The 19659-nt window shown below is 43.4% G+C and overlaps 1 protein-coding gene across 11 annotated transcripts in view; it reads right to left on the bottom strand.

Moving 5' to 3' along the window:
* KLHL3 (kelch like family member 3) overlaps positions 1–19659 on the bottom strand; it is a 149981-nt gene that overhangs the window by 123552 nt on the left and 6770 nt on the right. For 5 of the 11 annotated variants that reach the window (XM_070793629.1, XM_070793625.1, XM_070793627.1 and 2 more), the window contains exon 1: positions 2025–3969. The exons of 1 other annotated variant lie outside the window; for it this stretch is intronic. In XM_070793629.1, the coding sequence (XP_070649730.1) occupies positions 2025–2038 (14 nt within the window). In that variant the 5' untranslated portion in view covers positions 2039–3969. Of the gene's footprint in view, positions 1–1165; positions 1981–2024; positions 3970–19659 lie in introns of those variants that run through there. 5 more of the 11 variants (XM_070793624.1, XM_070793628.1, XM_070793634.1 and 2 more) reach the window with 4 other exon arrangements.

The raw sequence follows: 19659 nt of genomic DNA on the forward strand, positions 1-19659 counted from the left end.
AAACTAGAAGTAATGAAATTAGGAAGAACATCTGCCAGAACCAGAAGAGCTTAAGTTTCCAAGACAAAGTGGAATTTTAAAACAGCCTTGATAGATGAATAACTTTTGGAAAAGTGAAAGCAAAAGGCATTCCAGGCGAAAGAAACTCTGGAAGCTAAGGATCTGAGTCTGGATGTAGTAGTGCACAGGATGAGCAATCACAAGAGAGACCCATAGATCTCTCAGTAGGGGTATATGAGTGAGCAGTAGGAATGGAGACTGGAGCCAGATTTCAGAAGACTTGAATGCCTGGCAGGGTAAGCTGGTCTTAGAGTGGGAACAAAAGGTAGTGAGCTCGGTGACCTGGTGAACACTGGAAGCTGCAAGGTTTGGATTTCTCTGCTTTTGATAGAAGGAAAGCAAAAGAACACGTGTAAAAACTAGAGGTTGCAATGCCAAAAACCTCAGCCATCCCAGTTGAAAGGCACCAGAGTGCTGAAGAACAAGAGAGCTCCTAGGAGGCCAGGGCTCATTACATTTTGGAACATAAAACTGAGAACATAGTAAGTACCCCAAAATGCTTGGGAAGCAGTGTTCTGATCTACTGTTGCTAGTCTCAAATGGACCTTTCAGTCCTAATATATAAGCAAACAGGCTTGATCTAGAATCTCTAAACCTCCATTCATATCACCCCTGCCCTCTGTTAGCTACTAGACCAATAAGAGAAGGTGAGGACACTGTACACTTCTGCCCTAAGGAAGCAGGCTTTCAAATGCTCTGTCACCCAGGGGGCTACACAGAATCCAACACTAAGCTCCTGTTGCAAAGGACACTCAAGGAGAGACACTCAACCAGCAGTACATTCAGTCTAAAAAGTCCCAGTTCTCTTCCCAGGAGTTACGTCAAGAGAGACAGCCCCTGGGGGCCTCTTCAGACAAGAGGACACTATGCAATCCTGCCAGTCCTAATGGGGTTTAGAGAGGTTTAATGACATCATTTGCCCCCATGAGATGTAAGACTGGGGACAATCCATGCCAAAGAAATTGTTTATTGAGGTACACTCTAGGCATTGCTGATTTAGTTGACCTGTTACCCTTTAACCAGCTGGTCACCACCTGAATCAAACTGGCGACTCAGAGCACCAGCCCTCCTCCCTCAGGGGTCCACTGGCTCTTAGTCTTCTCACCTCAAGGAAAAGGCAAGCCTCATTCTCCACCAGCCGCAGACTCACAGAATGAAGAAGAGACGTTTTGGCACACAGAGAAGTGACCCGCCCCTGCACCACACTCAGCACCTTCACAATTAACGAATCAGAGCCTCAGATAACAGCCTTAAAATGTATTAAAATGCATGGGACTGCCAGGAAAAAAATCTCTCGCTAGTTAGATCCAGCTCAACAGAAGTACTGAAATTCCCTTCTGGTAATTTCTATTTCATAAACCCCTGATGAAAGGAGCAACAGTTTCTCTAAAGAATATAACTTCCACTATCATTAGGAAACTTTTCAATGCAAATGGAAAGTTCCGAGCAAGTGTCACCTGAATGGATTTCTCTCCTTCTTACTTGAACTTGTGTGTGCATACAGGTATACAAACACACACATACACACACTTCTAGGAAAGACATCAGCTTGGCATGCTTGTTGACAACTTGAGCAAGTACTCTATGCCAGGTCAGCCCTGCTATAACATGAAAAAACACCCACCAAAGAAAAAACACCCCGGGGAAAGTAGCCAGGAAAGGGAAACGCCTCCTTGAAACAGCCTGATACAGCCCATGCTGAAACTCTTCCCAAACACCAGTCAGGAAGTCACTTCTTTCAGGGTGCTCCACTGCCCTGCAAACCCAGACCTGTCTCTGCAGAAGCCAGATCTCTGGGGAAAGGGGTTTCCCTGGTCTGACTCTGCCGCCGGCTGGGATCCATCAGTGACCAGGTCTTCCAACCCTGTCTAACCAACGTCAATACAAAAGCTGGTGGCTGCAGCGTGAGTGCGTGTATACATACAAAAACACACATACACACACACTTATACACACATACATACCTTTCCCCGTCCATTGTGTGAGGCCCAGCCGGGGTGGCAGCTGCTGAGCTGTGCCTGTACCGGAGGATCCTAGCTCTGTTCTGCTCGGTTCTCCCAGCCAACCAGCAGGAGATCTGATCAGCAGCAGTGATTCAGCATGGCTGCAAATGAAGCCACCTCCCTCTCGATCCTCCTTCCTCTGACTTACTCTCGGCAGCTTCTACCGCAGAATCAGCAGCAGCAGAAAACGTCTTACCCAGAGCTCCCTGCAGCCCTTTCAGCTGCTAAAAGCAGCAACCCACTTGCTCCCCCTCCCCCGCAGGCTTGCTGCTCCTCCGTCTCCTAGGAACAGCGCAGCAACAGCAACCCAAGTGCAAGGCCACCTTTCCAGCCGCTTCCACATCTGCCCAGGCATCCCCAGGCGACCAGCCGACCCCAGTACCTCCTGCCTCCTCTGCCTAGACTGAAAAGACTTGGGCAGTTCCTCACTAGCCCGAGAAATATTGGTCCCCTCCTCCTCCCCTGCCCGCATAGGCTGTGAGTCTGTCAGCCTGGCCAGATTGCTGGAATGAGGAGGCCCCTCTGTGGCTTCCAGTGGACTTTATCCACCTGGGGAAATTGACTTGTAGGTCACAGCTCATTTTCCAATTCCTCCTCCCAAACTCTACAGCAGCTCTCAGAGTCTGATAGATGAAGAGAAGTTAGGGTAAAAGAGCCTGATGGAACCGAGAAGAATACAGAAGTAAGAAAAAGGGGAACTGAAACAAATACTATTTGACAGCAAGAGGCTAAACTGCAGTAAAGCCATCACAATAGGACCACATGCATTTATTTCCCCAGGCCATAAAGAAACACCACAAGTCCATAGCACAACCCTAAAACACCTTCCTAAAGTCTCTCATGTTAAAATCTGACTTACGCTGTAGCTCCAAGCAGTCAGTCTCCAACTAAATCCCCCATCTCCAGTCAAAGACCTCTCACACCCTGGCATCTCCAATTGCCTTTCAAGCCTCAATTCTGACCCACCTATGCGAAAACCTAATGTAGGGGGCATGCTGGAGGCTGGTCTGTACCTCATAGCCACAGTCAAGGGGCATAATTGGGGCAATCAGCCACTGGTGTTTGCGTGTTCAGTCCCTGTCAGTTGTATCCGACTCTGCAACCCTATGGGCTGTAGCCCACCAGGCTCCTCTGTCCATGCAATTATCCAAGCAAGAATACTGCAGTGGATTGACATTTCCTCCTCCAGGGGATCTTCCCAACTTAGGGATCAAACCCACATCTCATGAAGCTCCTGCACTGGCAGGAGGATTCTTTACCACTGAGCCAACCTGGGAAGCTTAGCCACAAAAATGGGTTAAGAAACTTCCTTGATGCCTCAGAAAGACCACATGTGAGCATCTCTATTCTTGGAATCCTCTGTGTCACGTCTCTGCTTTTCAAGACCCATATTACCACTAGCTGAGTGACTTTCAGTAAGTATTTTCCCTACTCTCGACCTCAGCCCCTCATCCATAACGTAGGGTCAAACTCTAGAGTCCCTTTCAGCTCTAAAATCACATGACTCTAAAAATGTCTTAAATGTTCCATTTTCCTTCTCGTTAGCCTGTAAGATTGTTTAAGAAGAAATTTTTACTTGACTGTAAAGTTTTGAGGGGGATTTAAGGAAGATAATATGAAGTATGTGAAAGTATGAGGGATACTTGCTCCTGCTATTGCTGCTGCTAAGTCGCTTCAGTCATGTCCGACTCTGTGCGACCCCAGAGATAGCAGCCCACCAGGCTTCCCATCCCTGGGATTCTCCAGGCAAGAACACTGGAGTGGGTTGCCATTTCCTTCTCCAATGCATGAAAGTGAAAAGTGAAAGTGAAGTCGCTCAGTCGTTCCCGACTCTTAGCGACCCCATGGACTGCAGCCTACCAGGCTCCTCCATCCATGGATTTTCCAGGCAAGAGTACTGGAGTGGGGTGCCATTGCCTTCTCCATGAGGGATACTTAGTAAACCTATTATAGTTGTAATTTTGACCTGTTAAATTTCTTCACTGCCAGAAAGACTTGAGACCATAATGAGGGAAGCCAGACACTGAGGTAACAGAAACTAGGAATAACTTAAACTTTACACAGCCTCCTGAACTCAAACTGGCTAGCATGTTACTCTCAAAGATTACTCCCCACCTCTGACATCACAAAGTCCTCTTAAATAAGGCCATTAGACCACTACCCAACTCATTCTTTCTCAAGTGAGAAGGGGCTCAGGAGATTTTATTTACACCCTACAGCCCTGTATCACTACTTCTTCCTTTCACAACAATACCCCTCCTATCTTTCTCCCTCTGCCCCTTCCTCTTCTAATCAGCCTTGTGGCTCTGCTCCAGATATTTCCTCTTGAGGTGAATCATAGGGACCAGAAATTTAACATCACAAATAAGGAATATGAATCCCAGAATCCATGCCAGAGTGCAGACATCAACCAGGAAGACGAGTGGATGATTCATAAAAGGGATACGGGACTAAGATAAGTCTCTCACAACTTCATACCCCTAGTTACAACCTCACCATATAGGAAAGGGGGGGGGGGGGGTGGCGAGTGTCACATGAAACAAACCAGAGAGAAATTTTTTGAAGATCAGAAAAGTAAATACTAAAGGACCAAGCATATTTCAGGTCTCAATATATTACAACTCTTGAGAGCCAGTATAAAATCTTTACACAATTTCCTTGCAACCTACTTTTGCAGTGCTAACCAACGTCACCACAATGCATATGTTGAAGCCATACTGCTCTCACCTGCACATTATCCTCCACTCTATCCATGAGAGAGAAGCTGAACAGACTTCTCGGAGAAGGGCATCAAGAAAAGAAAGGCAAAGCCAGGGTCAGAGCTGAACCAAGAATCAAAGTCTCCAGACTCCTGGCACAAAGTTGCCATCAGAAGCTCCTCTACTATCAGTGATATACTTTACACTTTACACTTTATTATCCAAGCCTTCTCTGGGCCACAGGCTTGCTCAAGGCCAACTGTCCTAACTGGATTTCAGATTAAGGAGAGTCACTATTAGATTCTTGCAATAGAGGAAAGCCAAAGGAACCAAAGTAGTGCCTTCCTGGAGGAAGAGGTCCCATGTTTGGAACTTCCAGCAGTAGGGTCTCACCTCCTTGCTGGGCCTCCTCCCCATACCCAAAGCTTCTCCCATAGCCTACCAACAGTCCCCACCTCTCCATTCCAGAACCATTTACCCAACCATGTACATCAACTTTGTTCAGAACCTTCCAGCTCTGTGTGGCTGAGGAAAAAAATCATGTGAGGAGAAGAAACTTTATAAGTAGGTTTGGTCTAGAGAGTTCTTTTTTCCACACTCTATCTATCCACTGGGAGCCTGTATAGCACAGCTTACCTGGAGGCAGTAAGCACGGCCCATCAGTCTTCCTTCTAAGTGTTTTTTCCTTCTTTTCTTGCTTTTATCCTCCTTCTTCAAAGCCTCACTCTTGCCCAGAAAATCCCATGGGCAGAGGAGCCTGGTAGGCTACAGTCCATGGGGTGGGCAAAGAGTCAGGCATGACTGAGTGACTTCACTTTCACTTTCAAAGCCTCAGTTCCTCACAACTGCAGGCACCAGAATACATACATGTGCATCAAAGCCATCTGGTTGAAAGTATAGGCATCAGGGGATCAAAAGACATAAGGAAACTTTCTAGGCTTATGGTAGTGCTCCATATCTTGACTGTGACGATACAATTGCATACAACTACTACATTTTATCAAACTAAACACTGAAGGAGGTGAATTTTGGCAATTATACCTCAATATACCCGGGAAAAAGAAAAATACCACAGTACCAGGCTCCACCACACATCTATAGAACTGGGACCAAAGGAGCAAGAATTTCAGCAAACTTCATCAGTTCAGTTCAGTCGCTCAGTCGTGTCCGACTCTTTGCAACCCCATGAATTGCAGCACGCCAGGCCTCCCTGTCCATCATCAACTCCCGGAGTTTACCCAAACTCATGTCCATCGAGTCGGTGATGCCATCCAGCCATCTCATCCTCTGTCGTCCCCTTCTCCTCCTGCCCCCAAACCCTCCCAGAATCAGGGTCTTTTCCAATGAGTCAACTCTTTGCATGAGGTGGCCAGCGAACTTCATAGGTGACACTAATGCACAGCTAAATGGAAAGCCCACAAAGAAAAGAACTCAGGCCATTAGAATCAGTCAGACCAGGCTCTGAATATACTTACCAGAAATATAACCCTTAGCAAGGTACAAGTCTAAATTTCCTCATCTGCAGAAAGAAGATAATAATGGATAATAATAGTACCTACCCCCCAGGGTTGTTAGGTTTCAAGGCTATCAAGCACTTAGCAGAGAGCCTGGACTGTAATAAGCACTGAGTAACCATTAGCAGCTATAATTTGCATTGCCTATGCCAATGCTACCAAACTATAGCTCTGTGAGTCCTTAGTTTTGAGGTCGAGAAGTCAGACAGGGTACCTTGTGCCAGGAAGCATAGCCCAGGGCCTCTCCTGGAGTTATTCAGTGGTCCCTATTACCAACAGGTCACCAAGGACCAGGCAACACTAAAGTTAAATTAAGGCCCACCCACACCTGTATCACCAAAACTTCCCCTCAGATTCCTGACTACTTTATGAGTAGACTCTTCCTGTAGCTGCTTAGCAAGCCCCCAGCACAGCAAGCCAGGCAAAAAATGAAAAGGAACTCAAGGTCCAAAAAAGTCAAAAGGTAAAGAGAACAGCGTCTTATCCAGAGATGCCTGGCTTCCCTCAGGACTCCTCCTGTGAGGGAGAAGAACCCGTGCCCTGAACATATTCAAGAGAGTAATCACCTGTGGCATGTTATGTTGCACTTTAAAGCTTACAAAGTTCTTCATGTCCCTCAACTCCTTGGACTTAAGATAAAACATCCACTGAACAGTAATAACAGCTCCCATCCCTTGACCTTTTACTCTGGGCCAGACTCTGTATTCTTGCCTGGAGAATCCCAGGGACAGAGGAGCCTGGTGGGCTTCTGTCTATGGGGCCGCACAGGGTCGGACACGACTGAAGCGACTTAGCAGCAGCAGCAGACTCTGTATTCAAGACTTTACATGTAGCCCTCTCATTTAATCCTCCCAATAACCCTGTGTAAAGCAACTATTATCCCTGTTTTAAATTTGAGGTACACATAAATGCAACAAATTTTTGTATGTTGACTTTGGATCCTGCCAACTTTACTTAATTTTATTAGCTCTGATAGTTTTTTGATTGAACCTTTAGAGTTTTCCATTAACATATATAGTATCACCTGCAAATAATGGTAGTTTTACTTCTTCCTTTCTAATTCGGATGCTTTTTACTTCTTTTTCTTGCCTAACTGCTTTGGCTAGGACTTCCAATACTATGTCAAATAAAGGTTGCAAGAGTGGGCATCTTTGTCTTGTCTGTGATCTCACCTTTGAGTACGTTAGCTGTGGACTTGACACATATGGCTTTTATTGTGCCGAGTTACAATCTCTCTACACTCACTCTGTTCAGAGTTATCAACATAAACGGATGATGAATTTTGTCAAATGCTTTTCCCGCTTCTATTGAGATGATCATATGATTTTTACCCTTCATTTTGTTGATTTGCTCTTCCACAATGATTGATTTGCTGATATTGAAACCTGGAATAAATCTCACTTGATTATGCCAATGATCCTTTAAATGTATTTCTGCATTCAGCAATAATATTGCCGTTAATATTTTGTTGACAACTCTTGCATCTATGTTGATTGGGGATACTGGTCTACAATTTTTTTTCTGGTGGCATCCTTGTTTTGGTAACAGGTTAATGCTGGCTCCATAAAATGAGTTTAGTAGAGTTCTCTCCTGTTAAAACTAATAAATTCAGTGAAGTTAAGAGGATATAAAAATCAATACAAAAAAGTCTACTGTGTTTCTATATGCTAAAAATTAAGTATAAGAAAGAGAAATAAAGAAAAATACCACATTTATAACTGCATCCAAAAAAAAAATCCCCATTACCTAGGAATAAATATAATCAAGGAGATTAAAGACCTATATATTGAAAACTACATTAATGAAAGAAACTGGAGAAGATACAAATGAATGGAAACATATTCCATCCTCATGGACTGGAAGAATCAATATTGTTAAAATGTTCATACTACTCAAAACAATCCACAGATTTTATAAACTCTATCAAAATTTCAATGGCATTTTCACAGAAATAGAATAATCCTAAAATGTGTATGGAACTAAAAAAAAAAAATATCCAAAGCCATCTTGAGAGATAAGAACAAAGCTGCATCATCATACGCCTTGATTTCAAACTTTATTACAAAGCGATATCAATTAAAACAGTATGATTAGCTATCCCTGGTGGCTCAGAGGGTAAAAAATCCACCTGCAACGCAGGAGACCTGGGTGCAGTCCCTGGGTTGGGAAGATCCCCTGGAAGAGGGCATGGCAACCCACTCCAGTATTCCTGCCTGGAGAATTCCATGGACAGAGGAGCCTGGCAGGCTACAGTCAATGGGGTCGCAAAGAGTGGGATGCAACTGAAGCAACTAAGCACAGCACAGCACATGATCAGATGTTATCAACTGAAACAGTATGATTCTGGCAGATAATGGAATAGAACACAGAGCCCAGAAATAAACTCACACATAAATGGTCAATTAATTTACAACAAAGGAACCAAAAATACATGCTGGGGAAAACGCAAAGGTAACAAAAGCAAAAATAAACAAGTGAGATGGCATCAAACTAAAAAGCTTCTGCAAAGCAAAGGAAACAACCTAAAATGAAATGGCAACTTATGAAATGGGAGAAAAGATTCAAAATCATATATCTGATAAGAGGTTAATATGAAAAATACATGAAGAATTCACATAACTCAATAGCAAAAAAATCTGATTTAAAAATGGGCAGTACATATGAATATAGACATTTTTCCAAATAAAAACATACGGGTACCAACAGGCATATGAAAAGACGTTCAATATCATGGAAACCATGGATCATTATGGAAATGCAAATCAAAACCACAGTGAGATACGTCAGAAAGGCTATATCAAAAAGACAAGAAACAACAAATGTTGGCAAGAAGGTGGAAAAAGGGGAACCCTTGTACACTGCTGGTGGGAATTTAAACTGGGGTAGCCACTGTGGAAAACAGTACTGAGGTTTCTCAAAAACTTGAAAATTCAACTACCATATGATACAGTAATTCCACTTCCGGGCATGTATCTGAGGAAAATGAAAACACTAACTCAAAAAGATGTATGTACCCCATTGTTCACTGTAGCATTATTTACAACAGCCAAGGTATGGAAACAACTTGTGTCCATTGATGGATGAATAGATAAAGAAGATACACACACACACACAGATAACAGTATTATATAACCACGAAGAACATTAAAATGCTTCCATTTGCAACAACAGGGAGGGATATCATAGGCATTATGCTAAGTGTTATAAGTTAGAGAAAAACAAACACTGTACAATCTGTCTTATATCTGGACTCTTTAAAAAATTATTTTAAAAAAATCTCATACAGAAAACATATTAGTGGTTGCCAGAGGCAGGGGGTTATGGGAAGAAGAAATGGGTTAACGGGGACAAAAGGTAAAAAGAAAAAACTATGTCTCTTCAGAAGTAGTGCAGCAGGACTTCCCTGGTGGCACAGTGGTTAAGAATCCGCCTGCCAATGTAGGGGACACAGGTTCAATTCTGGGTGCAGGAAGATTTCCACATGCCAGGGGCAACTAAGCCCATGTGCCATTAACTGCTTAGGCTGAGCGCCACAAGTACTGAAGCCCACACACTATAGAGCCCGTGCTCTGCCACAAGAGAAGCCACTGCAAGGAGAAATCTGTGCACTATACCTAGAGAGCAGCCCTTCTAACCACAACTAGAAAAAGCCTGCATGCAGCAGTGAAGACCCAGAACAGCCAAAAATAAATTTTTAAAAAAAGTACTGCAGTAAACACAAGCTTGACTGAAACATGGAACATCAATAAACAAATAAATATGAGGAAACTGAGGTTCTGAGACTTAAATGACTTGATCACAACCCCAGATATCTGAGACCCAATCTGCCTGACTTCAGAGACCACTATTAACTACTGTGCTTGGGGACACTATCCCTATCTTACTACCTCCATTTTATAGATAAGCCAACTGAGACTGACAGAAAGCAACTGGCTCAAGATCACTCAGTGAGCTGGTGGCCAAGCAAGGTATGGATGATCAGATGCCTGGCCTCATGCTCTCTCCACCTCACCTGAAGAAATGGAGCAACAGCATCTGAACCCCAAAAGATACTAACATCCAAGGCTCCCAATACCTACTCTTATTAAGTCCTTACCCATTCCTCTGGTCCCTTAGCTAACCACACCAAGCCAAAGAATGCTCTTGGGGAAAGCTGGAAACACACCACTGGACCCCAGTGAGTCAAAGAAAAGCCAGACCAACTACAGCAGCAAGCAGAGTGTTTCACACAGGCTTGCACATTGCAAACACTTGTCTTTCCAGGTTCCCCCTAAGAATCCCATCTTTTAAGCATCAACCTGCAACTTACGCCCTCTGCTGGTAAATCTGTGCATCTCTTTGTAAGAAAAGTGAAATCTAATGACTATACCAATGGTTTAGAAAAGGGCCAAAAATCTGCTTCCTTCACAGAACATTCTACACAAGAAAGAGAATTAATTCCCACTGACGATTTTTTCACAGATTCCACATGCTGCTGGGCAACTAAACCCGTGTACCACAACTACTGAGACAGCACCCTCCAGCCCTCAAGCCACAACTAATGAAGTCCGGGCAACAAGAGCACACACATGTGCTCCGCAAGAGAAGCCACCACAATGAGAAGCCCTTGCACCACAACTAGAGAATAGTTCCCGCCTGTCACAACTAGAGAAAGCCAACACGCAGCAACCAAGACCTGGCCAAAAATAAATGAGTTTTTAAAATTTGTATTAAAAAAAGACTATTTATAATTGTAAATAGTTGCAACTAGATAATTTCAATTTCTCATGATTTCACTTAAAATTTTTTAAAATTTAAAAGGTTCAATTGTTTAAACTCAACTACTTTAATATAGTTACATACTCATATTACACTAAATACATATCATTATTGCATATTCAATTGTAACTTTTATTGTGACAATATACATAAAATTTACCACATCAACCACTTTTAATGGCACAATTCAGTGGCATTAAGTACATTCACAGTGTTATGCGACAGTCACTACTACCCATCTGCAGAACTTCATTATCTCCAGAGAAACTCTGTACCCAGCGAACAATATTTTCCATTCCCTCCTTCCTCAAACCCCAGGTAACCTCTATCTTACATTCTGCCTCTATGAATTTGCCTATTCTAGATCCCTCATATACATGCAAAAAAATAATACATACCCTTCTGTGTCTGGCTTATTTCACTGAGCGTAATGTTTGTGAGGTCCATCCATGTATTAGCATGGATCAGAATTTCATTCATTTTTATGACTGAATAAATATTTCATTGTGTGTATATACCACATTACATTTATCCATTCACTTTTTGATGGATGATGTATTTTTAATATTTCACATTTTCATAGAGCACAATTTAGTAAACATTTCCCTAACATTTCACATTTATAGCCTCCAGTCTCTTGCTATAAATGTTCTCATCACCATCTTTGTGCAATAACTTGTTTCATTGAATTGTTCTCTTATGTTAAATTCCTAGTATTGTAGTCCTAGAGCCAAGGGATGGATACATTAATGGTTCCTACTAAATAAATCCATATTTATCCTCCTCACTCATCATTTTTTCCAACCTAACGGGGAGTTACTGTCTGCAATTTCAGTTATAAAAGTACAAAACTGTGATTAAACTCAACTGGAGGGAAGCAAATAGTTCCACCAAATGAAAATAAAAGCTTTCACGATCATGGATACATGAATCCAGAGACTCAAAGGAACTGGTTGTGACTCTGAAGTCAGCAACAGATAATCAGAAGAGGTATGTCAAATGAGTAATTTTGCCACAATCTCCCTTCTGTGACTGAAGTTTCATATCCTGTGAACCAAAGTCTTACTATACGATCAGAACAGAACAACTTCCTTCCAAGGGGAGTAATACAGAGTAGTTCAATCAGACCAGCTTGCTACACATCTCGTTGCAGTGTATACAAGCAAAGCACGATCCTTCTAACATACTGACGTACCTACACCTGTTGTCAAATGCTGTTGCTTCTAGTAGCTATACTTCCTTTCTCCCTAAGGTATTATTCATGGCATCTCTGTCAACAGGCACCTATGTCAACAACTGCCTTCACTTAGATTATTTTAAAGATCTTTATGAGGCTGTCCTTTTTCTAAACTTGCTTACAACAGATTTACATGATGGCAGTGAGTCTCCACATGTTCAAAATTGCTGTGCTGTGCTTAGTCACTCAGTTGTGTCTGACTCTCTGCAACCCCATGGACTATAGCCACCAGGCTCCTCTGTCCATGGGGATTCTCCAGGCAAGAATAATGGAGTGGGTTGCCATGCCTTTTCCTCTAGGGGATCTTCCCAACCCAGGGATTGAACCCAGGTCTCCCGCACTGCAGGCGGATTCTTTACCATCTGAGTCACCAGAGAAGCCCAAGAATATTGCTAGAGTGAGTAGCCTATCCCTTCTCCAGGGGATGGATCTTCCCAACCCAGGAATCGAATCAGGATCTCCTGCATTGCAGGTGGATTCTTTACCAGCTGAGCTACTAGAAGCTGCAATAATGAAAAGACCTAGAGCTTTTGGAAGAAGTGAAATTAACAAAGCAGAAACTGCTCAGAAGAGCTCTTCACTAGACACAGAGCTGACTGATCTATGTGACAGGTTTTCCAAAACTGCACCTTCTGTCCACAACGTGATGTTTTCCACTTAGTTATACTAAATATATATATATTAAATTTAGAAAAAAAAATTTTTAATGTTAGCTGTTTCCAGTGGTTCCCAAGACCAATGCTAGGTTCAGAGATGAGCTAAAAGAACTCACAAAACTCAGCACTGCTAAGTCTTGTACTCACAAATAAAGTTTACTACAGACACATAATGAAGATACACAGTGGAATCATTTGGAGAAAAGACACAAGAGTCTGGAGGAGCCCAAGTGCAGGCCTGTTTATGCTCTCTCCCTACCATGAAGGGTCACAAAGACTATACTTGTGAGTGATGTTTCTGCCCAAGGACTAAGTACTCCAGGTTTTATAGGTACCCACTGCTTAGCACATATCCAAATTCCAGAGTCCCAGAAGAAAGGTTATTTAGCCTAAATCCTATTGCTTGCACAGTCTAGACCACCTTTACCAGTTAGGGAATGGTAGGAACACTACCTAAATCCAAGTGCCCAGACAAGGGCCAACCTTGCAAGTACCTTGCAAGTAGTCCCTTCTAAAGACAGCACATCATAATCAAAGATTCATTTTGGCCAGAGAATAATCTCTCCCTCAAAAATGCAGATGCCTGTAACAGAATTAGGAGACTGCAGGTCTTTTAATACCTTAATCCAAGTTGTTCTGATTGCTTTTCTCATAAAGCCTCACCAAAACCAACCACATCAACTAAAAGAATTATGTCCTGAGAAAATCAGAGAATCTTTTTTAAAAATTCAAGTAGAGCATATTCCTCTGCTCAAAACCCTGAAATAGTTGACCAATCATGCTGTAAAAGCCAAAATCCTTACAATACTTTACAAAGCCCTACTATGAGCTAGTCCCTTTCTGACATCATCAGCTACTCCTTTGTTCTTTACTCAACTTCAGCCACTTTGACCAACTTGCTCTTCCTCAAAGTCCAGGTACAATCCTGCCTCAGGGCTTTTGCTCTTCCTAAGCCTCTACCTGGAATGCTTTTCCCCTAAACATCTGCACTGCTTAGTCCCACATTTCCTTCAAGCTTCTGTTTAAATACTTCTCAAAGACCTACTCATACTACCCCATTAACCGCATTTTATTTATGGCTGTGCTAGTTCTTCATTGCTGCATGGGCTTTTCTCTAGTTGCAGTGCACGGGCTTCTCATTACAGTGGCTTCTCTTGTTACAGAGCACAGGCTCTAGGGCATGGGGGCTTCAGTAGTTGTGGCTCCCAGCCTCTGAAGCACAGGCTCAATAGTTGTGACACACGGGTTTAGTTGCTCCGTGGCATCTAGGATCTTCCTGGATCAGCAATCGAACCCGTGTCTCCTGCATTGGCAGGTGGATTCTCTAACACTGAGCCACTAGGGAAGGCCATCACCCCATTTTAAATTGCACTATCTTCACAAATATCCTGCCCTGCAGCACTGCTGGCTCCTGACCCTGTTCTATCCACACATTATTTTCTAAATACCATACAACTTATTATGCTTCATTATCTGTCTCCCCCTACTAAAACATAAGCTCTACTGAGGGCAAGGATTTTTGTTTCTTCTTTGCTGCATTTCCAGCTGAATCACGAAATAGAAGAGTCAAACATTTAACCTGACACAGGAGGAAACAGGAAGATACTGAATATCAATGTGGAAAAACTCATTGACAGGTGAGGAGGGTAAACAGCTAGATCTTCTCCAAGTTTGTTGGTTTCTGGGAGACCAAGTCATTAGAAAATGTGGGATTTTTTTTTCACTGAAGAGATGACAGCAGATGGCACATTCAAACAGGGTTACTGGAGTTTTAATAAAAGGAACTATTTACGAGGATGTGGGCACAGTTAAGGGAAAACCAACAAGGTCTGGTAAACCATCTTGGGGCTAGAAAAAGGAAGCCTGAAGTAGCAGTAGGAGGGAGTGGTTACCAGAGAAGACCTATAGCTGGCCACTGGAGCAAAGCTTGATAAGAGGCCTTGATAAACTATTTGCTCAATATGTATACTTTGGAGACAGGGGAACAAATATCTTAACCTCACTTTTCTCTCACTCTTCTAGACTTCCTGCTGGTTTCTCCCACTGTCAAACCCAACATGAAGCCATAGAAGAGAGTATAGTTCTTTAACAATCAAATTTCTGACAACACAGAGCAAGGAACAGAAAGGTATAGAGTGGATCAGAAAGGGCAAAAAGAGAATATCCCATAACCATTTTGTAAAGCTATCTACAAAAGACATAACATTTCAATGCACTTACCAGCATCTTCAACTCAGTCTGTTCAAACCTTCCTTCTAAATCTTCTCGTTCCATTTCTGGTGACATCACCACCCTCCTACTTACCACAGTAATTCTGACTGAACTACTCACTCTTCTTTATTTCTCCCTGCCATATCCAATCATTTGCTAATTAAACTTTTACAACTTCCCTTATATTCCATTTGCATCTATTGCCAGTGCTCCTTCTTTGCTCATGCTCTCATGGTTAACATAAGCTGTCAATAGCAGCCTTACCACTCAAATGCCATCTATTTCACTCAGTGCTACTAATTAGTCTTTCTAAATTACAGTCTGGCTACCACTATTGTTTCTCAAAAACTTTTATTAGTAATTTTCACTGGCTGCCAGATAAACACTAATATGGTCCCAACTTCTCCCAATTTCCCACAACTCTCCTTTACCCTTAATATAAATTCAGTTCAGTTCAGTTCAGTTGTTCAGTCGTGTCCGATTCTTTGCGACCCCATGAATCGCAGCACGCCAGGCCTCCCTGTCCATCACCAACTCCTGGAGTTCACTCAGACCCACGTCCATCGAGTCAGTGATGCCATCCAGTCATCTCATCCTCTGTCGTCCCCTTCTCCTCCTGCCCCCAATCCCTCCCAGCATCAGAGTCTTTTCCAATGAGTCAACTCTTCTCATGAGATGGCCAAAGTACTGGAGTTTCAGCTTTAGCATCATTCCTTCCAAAGAACACCCAGGACTGATCTCCTTCAGAATGCACTGGTTGGATCTCCCTGCAGTCCAAGGGACTCTCAAGACTCTTCAACACCACAGTTCAAAAGCATCAATTCTTCGGTGCTCAGCTTCCTTCACAGTCCAACTCTTGCATCCATACATGACCACTGGAAAAACCATAGCCTTGACTAGACAGACCTTTGTTGGCAAAGTAATGTCTCTGCTTTTCAATATGCTATCTAGGTTGGTCGTAACTTTTCTTCCAAGGAGTAAGCATCTTTTAATTTCATGGCTGCAGTCACCATCTGCAGTGATTTTGGAGACCCCCCAAAAAAAGTCTGACACTGTTTCCACTGTTGCCTCATCTATCTCCCATGAAGTGATGGGACCAGATGCCATGATATTCGTCTTCTGAATGTTGAGTTTTAAGCCAACATTTTCATTCTCCTCTTTCACTTTCATCAAGAGGCTTTTTAGTTCCTCTTCACTTTCTGCCATAAGAGTGGTATCATCTGCATATCTGAGGTTATTGATATTTCTCCCGGCAATCTCGATTCCAGCTCGTGCTTCTTCCAGCCCAGCATTTCTCATGATGTACTCTGCATAGAAGTTAAATAAGCAGGGTGACAATATACAGCCTTGACGTACTCCTTTTCCTATTTGGAACCAGTCTGCTGTTCCATGTCCAGTTCTAACTGTTGCTTCCTGACCTGCATACAAATTTCTCAAGAGGCAGGTCAGGTGGTCTGGTATTCCCATCTCTTTCAGGATTTTCCACAGTTTATTGTGATTCACACAGTTATCCACTTGTATCTGGAAGTTTCATGCAGAATATGGCCATTAAAATCAGTAAGGCTTGGATTCAACTCCCAGTTCAATCATTTCACCCACTGGGTGGCCTTGGCAAAGTTTAACCTTTCTGAGACGAGCTTCAGCTACCTTACTGTGAAGCAGAGGGTTACTGAAATGGATCCAGTGAGAACATTTGCAAATGTACTTTATACAATATTTAGCACACAGTAGGCATATGAGAAATGCTGGGCTGGAAGAAGCACAAGCTGGAATCAAGATTGCCAGGAGAAATATCAATAACCTCAGATATGCAGATGACACCACCCTTATGGCAGAAAGTGAACTAAAAAGCCTCTTGATGAAGGTGAAAGAGTGGAAACAGTGTCAGACTATTTTTTGGGGCTCCAAAGATCACTGCAGATGGTGACTGCAGCCATGAAATTCAAAGACGCTTACTCCTTGGAAGAAGTTATGACCAACCTAGACAGCATATTGAAAAGCAGAGACATTACTTTGCCAACAAAGGTCTGTCTAGTCAAGGCTATGGTTTTTCCAGTGGTCATGTATGGATGTGAGAGTTGGGACTGTGAAGAAAGCTGAGCACCAAAGAATTGATGCTTTTGAACTGTGGTGTTGGAGAAGACTCTTGAGAGTCCCTTGGACTGCAGGGAGATCCAACCAGTGCATTCTGAAGGAGATCAGTCCTGGGTGTTCTTTGGAAGGAATGCTAAAGCTGAAACTCCAGTACTTTGGCCACCTCATGGGAAGAGTTGACTCACTGGAAAAGACTCTGATGCTGGGAGGGATTGGGGGCAGGAGGAGAAGGGGACGACAGAGGATGAGATGGCTGGATGGCATCACTGACTCGATGGACGTGGGTCTGAGTGAACTCCAGGAGTTGGTGATGGACAGGGAGGCCTGGCGTGCTGTGATTCATGGGGTCGCAAAGAGTCGGACACGACTGAGCGACTGAACTGAGGCATACTTCACAAGCGTGGACGGCTTCGACGGCGCACAAGCGCGGCCGAGAGATCCACTTCCAAGGTCAGGGGCAGCAGCCAAGTGCGCCAGGCTGCGACAGTGCAGGAACAACCGAGAGGAGCTACCCTACGTCCAAGGGCAGGGGCGGTGGCTGAGAGGAGCTCCCTCCACCCAAGGCCAGGGGTGGCGGCCGGGAGGAGCTACCCCACGTCCAAGGAGCAGTGGCTGCGCGGGCACAGGAGGGCCTAGAGGAGCTACACGACGTTCAAGGTCAGGAGGGGCGGCGGTGAGGAGATAACCCTCGTCCAAGGTAAGGAGCAGCAGCTGCACTTTGCTGGAGCAGCCATGAAGAGATACCCCACATCCAAGGTAAGAGAAACCCAAGTAAGACGAAGGGCAAGAGGGCATCAGAGGGCAGACACACTGAAACCATAATCACAGAGGGCAGACACACTGAAACCATAATCACAGAAAACTAGTCAATCTAATCACACTACAACCACAGCCTTGTCTAACTCAATGAAACTAAGATATGCCCTGTGGGGCCACCCAAGACGGGCAGGTCATGGTGAAGAGGTCTGACAGGATGTGGTCCACTGGAGAAGGGAATGGCAAACCACTTCAGTATTCTTGCCTTGAGAACCCCATGAACAGTATGAAAAGACAAAATGATAGGATAGTGAAAAAGGAACTCCCCAGGTCAGTAGGTGCCCAGTATGCTACTGGAGATCAGTGGAGAAATAACTCCAGAAAGAATGAAGGGATGGAGCCAAAGCAAAAAACAATACCCAGTTGTGGATGTGACTGGTGACAGAAGCAAGGTCTGATGCTGTAAAGAGCAATATTGCATAGGAACCTGGAATGTCAGGTCCATGAATCAAGGCAAATTGGAAGTGGTCAAACAGGAGACGGCAATAGTGAATGTCGACATTCTAGGAATCAGCGAACTAAAATGGACTGGAATGGGTCAATTTAACTCAGATGACCATTATATCTACTACTGCAGGCAGGAATCCCTTAGAAGAAATGGAGTAGTCATCATGGTCAACAAAAGAGTCCGAAATGCAGTACTTAGGTGCAATCTCAAATGACAGAATGATCTCTGTTCGTTTCCAAGGCAAACCATTCAATATCACAATAATCCAAGTCTATACCCCAACCAGTAACGCTGAAGAAGCTGAAGTTGAACGGTTCTATGAACACCTACAAGACCTTCTAGAACTAACACCCAAACACAATGTCCTTTCATTATAGGGGACTGGAATGCAAAAGTAGGAAGTCAAGAAACACCTGGAGTACCAGGCAAATTTGGCCTTGGAATACGGAATGAAGCAGGGCAGAAGCTAACAGAATTTTGCCAAGAGAACGCACAGGTCATAGCAAACACCCTCTTCCAACACCACAAGAGAAGACTTTACACATGGACATCACCAGATGGTCAACACTGAAATCATATTGACTATATTCTTTGCAGCCAAAGATGGAGAAGCTCTATACAGTCAGCAAAAACAAGACCAGGAGCTGACTGTGGCTCGGATCATCAGCTCTTTATTGCCAAATTCAGACTTACATTGAAGAAAGTAGGGAAAACCACTAGACCATTCAGGTATGACCTAAATCAAATCCCTTATGATTATACAGTGGAAGTGAGAAATAAAATTAAGGGACTAGATCTGATAGACAGAATGCCTGATGAACTATGGATGGAGGTTCATGACACTGTACAGGAGACAGGGATCAAGACCATCCCCATGGAAAAGAAATGCAAAAAAGCAAAATGGCTGTCTGGGGAGGCCTCACAAATAGCTGTGAAAAGAGAAGTGAAAAGCAAAGGAGAAAAGGAAAGATATAAACATCTGAATGCAGAGTTCCAAAGAATAGCAAGAAGAGAAAAGAAAGCCTTCCTCATTGATCAATGCAAAGAAATAGCAGAAAACAACAGAATGGGCAAGAGTAGAGAGCTCTTCAAGAAAATTAGATACCAAGCGAACATTTCATGCAAAGATGGGCTCGATAAAGGACAGAAATGGTATGGACCTA

The sequence above is a fragment of the Bos indicus genome, chromosome 7, assembly GCF_029378745.1.
Source record: "Bos indicus isolate NIAB-ARS_2022 breed Sahiwal x Tharparkar chromosome 7, NIAB-ARS_B.indTharparkar_mat_pri_1.0, whole genome shotgun sequence".
Classification (NCBI taxonomy): Eukaryota; Metazoa; Chordata; class Mammalia; order Artiodactyla; family Bovidae; genus Bos; species Bos indicus.